Source organism: Stylophora pistillata, chromosome 9 (assembly GCF_964205215.1).
Source record: "Stylophora pistillata chromosome 9, jaStyPist1.2, whole genome shotgun sequence".
Lineage (NCBI taxonomy): Eukaryota > Metazoa > Cnidaria > Anthozoa > Scleractinia > Pocilloporidae > Stylophora > Stylophora pistillata.
This window is the reverse complement of record NC_142527.1, coordinates 25,283,082-25,290,200: the sequence shown is the minus strand read 5'-3', so window position 1 is coordinate 25,290,200 and position 7,119 is coordinate 25,283,082. Positions and strand designations below refer to the sequence as shown.

The following is a 7,119-nucleotide window of genomic DNA, read 5'->3' as shown; positions in this document are numbered from 1 at the left end:
ACATAGAAGGTGCTTTGTACGCCATTTACGGGTTTATTCACTCATTGCTTGTGTCAGAAGCCCTCACTCGCTCATACCTCGCTCGTTCGGGTTCAGTTTTTGACACTAATAATATACATGAAAAAATTACTCAGTTCTGATTGGTTAATATAAATGCAGTTTTCAGGTAATGCAGTGCAGAAGAGAGTTAATTCAGTGCAGAAGAGGGTTAATTCAGTGCAAAGAAAGAAACAAACCAGACATTCTGATTGGTCAGAATGATTGGTCAATGTCAATGTCAAGGTCAAGGTCAATGTCACTTCCAGGGTTTGAATAAATTATTTTTGCACGTGATGAGCGCGCTCTTCTTCTGCATAGTTATAAGAAGTCGCCTCATATTTTTTCATGTATATTATTAATACATAATTGCATGACTTTCTCGTGCAATTTGGAATAAATAAGCAATTGTAAATTTTTTCAAAGATCACAAATTGCGCTCACCCTATAGACCACTTTCATAAATGGCTGCCGGATTAATATTCTTTTGTTTAAATTTAAATTTGCCTGGGTGGCCTCGCTTGAGATAATGTATTCTTTTGAATTTTGTACTGGAGAACGAGGTCACCTAGGCAAATTTAAATTTAAACAAAAGAATATTAATCCGGCAGCCATTTATGAAAGTGGTCTATAGACCACTTTCATAAATGGCTGCCGGATTAATATTCTTTTGTTTAAATTTAAATTTGCCCAAGTGGCCTCGCTTGAGATAATATATTCTTTTGAATTTTGTACTGGAGAACGAGGCCACCCTGGCAAATTTATATGTAAACAAAAGAATTCTAATCCGGCAGCCATTTATGAAAGTGGTCTATGAGCTCATGCAATTTTGTAAGTCTTTGAAAAAATTTACTCGTGATTATTTATTCCAAATTGCACTCGAAATTATTTGATTACCTATACTAATAATCTACATGAAAAAATTTCGCAGTTCGGATTGGTTAAGATGAATGCACTTTTCAGTTAATTCAGTACAGACCCGTACGCCGCACTTTCTATGACGCGCGTACGTAAAGTTTATATACTATATATATTTAAAACATAGCTGGCAGAGCCGCGCAATTAAATTCAGTATACGTAAGCGTAAATCATGATAGTGCACCCTGATAGCGTGAGCAAATCGCTTCGCCAGATAAAATTTTTTTTCGTGCGAGCGGCCTTTGTTAGCGCGGGGGAAAGTATTTCGCGACAACAATGGATACTTACAAAGACTGGGTTCACTATTCCCAAAACGAAGACAATTTTCCGACCTTTTCTCTTGGGCTAGAGTTCATAGATGAGGCAAAAACATAAAAAACAAAACAAAACAACGGAAAAGGAGACTCGGCATCAGCGCCGCAACGATTCGCTTCACTTGATTTGTTATCCGTTTTTAGCGTCGGATTTTATGCAAAATTCCACCGGCTATGTTCTTAAACAATTGGTTCGTGCCTAAGCTGTGCACTATCGAGTTATGGAACACGTGGGAAGTTTGGAGAGGACTCAAGAAGCTAGAGTTGCCCTCGGCTATTGCCTCGGGCAACTCTTACGCCTTTTTCGACATCCATCCGAGATGATCTTATCACAACACTTTTCCCAAACTCGCTGCAACTTTAAAAATTAGGTCTTGTGTCTCGCCTTCAAACGAAATTATTTAGTCACAGCTTTTCTGTGCTTCATGTACAGGAAAGAATAGATACTGTCATAGTTTGATAACATCACCATTATTGTAGCGTTACCCTTGCGTTACTTAAGTTTTGGTCACGTCACGTCATGCGCAGTAAGCATAGAGCAGACCTCGTGCTTTCATATTTGGACGGTGCTCCATTACAAAACGATAGCACCCAAAGTTTTTGTAGATTTATCGTTTCTGTTTGGTTTTTCGAGCACGTTTTCGCCCCAAGATCGAGATAGAGGTACGCCCTTTATGTTACTTATTGTAATCGCTCTAACGTTGTTTGTCATTTTACTTCCTTTTAACTCTTACTTCATATATACTTCGCGATATATAGTAATTTTTTCTTTTATAATGGTTATCATTCGGATCGGCTAGCGATTTTACTTATCGTGCCTTGAATCGATTAAGCTATAGTTAAGTTTTAGCTTGGTTATTGCATCCTTGTTTCAGTTTTTACGTGTTGGACCACATTAAAGAATAACCTCATTTAACTCTACGTCGTGGTGTTTGTATTCAATGTGAGATTCGACCTATCGCCGCTAAAATTATTTCAGTGGGAACCTTTGGCTCAAATTGAAACGCGTGACGCTAATTTTGTGGTCATAATCATGCAGATTATATTTCATTGATAGATTTTGGTTGAAGATATTCTCATTGTCACATTTGTTACTGTGAAAACTTTGAATGAATTCGTTTCCTAGTGCAAAGAATGTAGAAATAGGATTAAGATTTTTTTTCTTTTTTTAAAGGAAAACCAACACCCAAAATGCCTCAATCATACTGTACTTATTCAAAAGCTTAGAACACATTTTCTCTCCTCGCCCTCACGTAGATTCACATTTTTACCAAAGATGTGTGGAATACAAAGACCAAATTTAGCCGAAAGGTTTTCCCTTCACATGTTACAGGTGACTTCAGTCAGGTTGCTATCGCAATAGCAATTTAGAAATTGAAGTTGTTCGTATATGTTCAGGCAAACACGATCCAAAATGTATTCTCTCACTTACCTCTGGGGTCGGAAAAGCGCTCTTTTCTTTCCCTGAAACGTAAGGTACAGCGATTAACTCAATAGAATTGTTCTAGTTTCGTTTTCACCAGTATCCCACAGCCGTGCAAGCGATTAGAGTCGTATTGTTATTAAATTATGCTCAATTGGTGTCAATGGAAGTATGAAAAAACTGCAAAACATTTGCAGGATGGTTTACATAAATATCAAAAGATCTATTAGTGAGTCAGGAACACGGGAGCTTCGAACAACAATATTACGTTCTGTTCTTCTGTCCGATGCAAATGCATTGCGCAATAACATCACTTTTAATCCTGTAGTCACGTGGAACTCCTCCCTTAAATATTTTGTTAAAAAACGCAGAAGTAACCCCACTTACCTATAACGAGAGCAAAGATTGCAAGTACAATCGCAGTAATTACAAACACCGCCACAAATGAAATTATTGTGACTCGGTTATTCCTCATGAATGAGCAACGCGATTCCCCTTTGTTTTGATTTTCGTGGACGTCGAAGTTGTTCGGGTGGTTGGAATGATCAATAACATCCCGCCCAGTCGCAAGCTCGTTTGCGGAAACGCATGACAAACTCTCTTCTAATTCCATGAGAGAATGTACTGAGGGTGAGGAGCAATCTATTTCAACGAGTTCCTGGGGCCACTGAAAACGTAGTGGAGAGTTCTGCAATGGAACATCAACATTTTTTCTTTCTTTCGAGCTAGCTTTTGAGAATGTTATTTTTTTTCTCATTGCGTCTAATAACATTCGTGTTCCAAGATTTTAAAGTGATGACATTTAAAAGTTTCGCTCATATTTTGGCATTAGCTTGCATCTTGTCTCTGTGAGATGATTAATTTCTTTAGAACACCAAAAAGAGTCCCATCCGCTTGAGGCGAAAGTGATATATTCAGAAACTATCACGTGTAAAACTACGGCAAGTTGTATGCATACACAGTCTAAGACTTTATTTAAAGCAATATCCCTAAGTGCCTAAACAATAAAACTAAGGGCTTCCTTATTCAAGCCGAAATTGATTTGTAGCCCGTAGTGAATCAACACAAATAATGCTAAAATAACTGTTGTAAGCCCTGTTTCCAGTCCGGACTTCGAGACCGATCCTGGTGAAAACTCTTACTTGAACGTGATGGAAATGTAATGTTTAAAAGGAAAATCCAAACAACCCTTGTCATTTGATTGAGATTACCAACCCCTCGCAGAATTAAAAAAAAATTAAAAAGATAACAAAACATTGAACAAGTCTTAAGACTTCTTGCCGGCTTCTTGCCCCGTGACTCTGCAAGATTTAACCGGTAAAGAGGGTTGACACAGTTTAACAACCATTTTCAATTTAACGCCCGCATACAAATATTTGACTGCAGAAAGGCTATCTTTGCGGTCTTTAAACCTGCATCAACAAGCAACCTGAGGCCGCGTAAAGAGCTGTCAAGCTACATACCACTGTCCTAATTCAAAATAAGCTTACCATTTTATAGTGAGATTTCCTTGAAATTGAAAACGATCTCTTGTTACACTTCCTTCTGTGCAGGTATCCTTCCGAACCTTGTTGCGGAGGGTAGAGAAAAATATCAAATTGGCATGAAAAGTAAACCCCACCCGTTTAGCCATAGTTGAATTTGAGGCTATTTGACTGATTTCCATCTCCTCTTCTCAGGAGTGCATGGAAAGAACTTTGTTCTCTTACGTTACGCAAACGGGAAGAGGGTATTATGACAGTTTAGTTACACATGAGCTTTTTTTATTACTTAACACTGAAAGAATCAAGAATGAGTACTTACCATCCGAAGGTTGAATTGTAAAGCTTGCGTCCTGTATGCCAAGATTTCCTGAAGAGCAAAGATGTATTCCCACTTGTTCATGAGAGGGCCCACGGACTTTCCCCATGCTTTTTCCTTCTTTGCATGAAAGGGTTTCATAGCTTCCTCGAGGTACATAATCAACAGGTAAACAGGCAGGATCTTGAGATGGACGACCAACTAACTTCATCTCCTCCACTGGCGAATTAGTCTCATATAACTTGTGGTCTTCTCGCATTTCGATCTTGCCATAAGATGGACCTGCAGCAAAAGTCGAGGGAGCAACAAAATTCGTTTGTACAATTTAAATTGTTCTAGCTTTCTTATGATTTTCCCGCGGCAACATTGCAAGAAATTTATTATTTACAGGAAGCAAGGTCGGTTATCTGAAATATTGCAACCTAAATTAAATTTTTATCTTCATCGTCAATGCCAAACTCGCGATTCACAAACAGCTGTTGCTGAGCTTCTGAAAGATAAAACATTGTTTTGGTAATGGACATCATTTTGTGTAACTCCTACTTGTTCGAACAGGTCCCTAACAACAACATTTATTTAAACACGGTGAAAACTACAGCGGAGCCGATGTGGTCGTTGTTGGGGCAAATTTTTCTTCTTTTTATTTTCATTTTCTCACTTACTTGTTATCGTGTATTCTTTTCTGTTCCCTCCGGTATTTCGTTAGTTACGCTCCTTTGTTATTTGCTGTATGTAAATTTCGTTATAGTTTTATTACCTCGCCCTTATTTATTGCCAGTTTTTTGTACTGAGCTATTAGTGTCACATCATTCCTCGAAGTAGGTTTCTTTTTCGGTGGCCCTGACCAACAACCCTATCTTTCTCAGCATTTGGTAAGCAGTTTTGTTTTCATCGTCCTTTTTTTTTTTATTTTAATTCATTATGCAGTCGCCTTAAAGTAGTTTTTTCTGTATTGTAACTTATTTTTTCGCTCCTTTGTAGGAATTTACTTTCTTCGCTGATAGTAAACACATTTGCTGACATTATGAACGTGTTGTGTATGTAACTGACCCTTGCCCGTTCAGTCGTGTATTTAATAGTCAACCTAATTACCTAATTAATCCCCAAAAAATGATTAAAAATTGAAATTTTTCACGTCACAGGTAAGTGGCAGGGTTGTAAAACGGAACTTAAGATTGCGGTGTTTGAATCCCACAACGCGGCTGGTTTTTGTAATATAGCGTCAACATATTCCTAGCACTGCCAGCCAAGAAGTCTGGAAAAGTTAGTTATCTAATGATATTGTTTAATAGGTTAAATCTTTTCAAATGGTACTTGACCTTTTTCGTGATAGCTGTCTAATTTCTCTGGACTCTTTGATTCTAGTGTTTCCTCAAACCCCTTGAAGTAGTCACCAGTGCCAAATTGCTAGGCGTGACCATTAGCCACGATTTAAAGTGGAACATGCACACCTCGGAACTAAGTAGAAAATGTTCCTCTCGTCTCTACTTTTTGAGACAACTCAAGAGATCCGGAGTTGCACCAAGCGAACTTGTGCAATTCTATGTGACATGTATTAGGCCCGTCTTGGAATACGCAAGTCCTGTATTCCACCGTTCTCTACCAAACTACATCAGTGAAGATTTGGAACGGATCCAAAGAAGGGCACTCAGAATCATCTATCCTAACCTGTCATATTGTGTAGCACTAGAAACGGCTGGCCTACCGAAACTTCACGAGAGGAGGGAAAAAAATCTCAACCAACCTGTTTGACGAGATAGTCCGTAACCCCACCCATAGACTCCACAGCCTCCTCCCCCAAAGGAAGAGTTGTAGATACGCACTGAGGCGCAAAAGTGATTTCACTCTCCCCATATGCAAAACCGAGCGCTTGAAAAATAGTTTTATTTTTAGCCATATTTATAAAATGTAGATAATTTTCCTTCTTTCTTAACGACGAAGTTGTAATATTTTACACGTCCTTTTTATCATCTGTACTTGTAAATATTCCGTAATTCAGCCCATGGCTGCAAGGTGTTTATAATAAAGTATCTATCTATCTATCTATCTATCTATCTATCTATCTATCTCCTGCGGCTCTTTGAATGTGTAATCCTGTACATCAGATGACCTTCTTTCTCCCGCGTTTGCACCGCCTTCAGAGGGCCACTTGTCTGATGTGTTACTATCTTGACGTCCTGGAGTTGCCTTTTGTACATCAAACATTCCCTCAAGCCAAACTTCACCCGACGAAACTTGTAAAAGTGAAAATGAAGTGTAGCTTTCCCCATCTTCCTTGTTTTCATCACTCATCTCGCCCTTTTCATGACAGATGGCTGATTGGTCTCTCCCATTGAAAACTAGATATGCTTGCTGCTCTGCAACGGTATCTCCTGGGAAAGTTTCGTCAACTGAAACTTGTAAAGATGAAAGTGGTGTGGGGCTCTCCCAATCTCCCAGATAACCTTGTAAACTTTTAAAAGAGTCTGTACTTTGGAGGCTCCATTTCTCAATGGACTGATCTGCATAAACAATAAACGAAAACATTACAATTACTACTAAAGCTCTTTTTTTATCGAACTCTGACCACTTCTCGCCATTTTTAGTGGTCCTTATTAAAACACTCAAAACATGGAGTGCTACGTTATC

The 7,119-nt window shown here is 38.6% G+C and overlaps 1 protein-coding gene across 8 annotated transcripts in view; it reads right to left on the bottom strand.

Moving 5' to 3' along the window:
* The window catches only part of LOC111337459 (uncharacterized), a 51,562-nt gene that overhangs the window by 19,658 nt on the left and 24,785 nt on the right, over positions 1-7,119 (bottom strand). For all 8 annotated transcript variants that reach the window (XM_088733057.1, XM_088733055.1, XM_088733058.1 and 5 more), the window contains 6 exons: positions 6,564-6,992; positions 5,811-5,864; positions 4,495-4,773; positions 4,182-4,258; positions 3,079-3,379; positions 2,701-2,732 (listed from right to left, as the gene is read on the bottom strand). In XM_088733057.1, the coding sequence (XP_088589183.1) occupies positions 2,701-2,732; positions 3,079-3,379; positions 4,182-4,258; positions 4,495-4,773; positions 5,811-5,864; positions 6,564-6,992 (1,172 nt within the window). The remainder of the gene's footprint in view (positions 1-2,700; positions 2,733-3,078; positions 3,380-4,181; positions 4,259-4,494; positions 4,774-5,810; positions 5,865-6,563; positions 6,993-7,119) is intronic.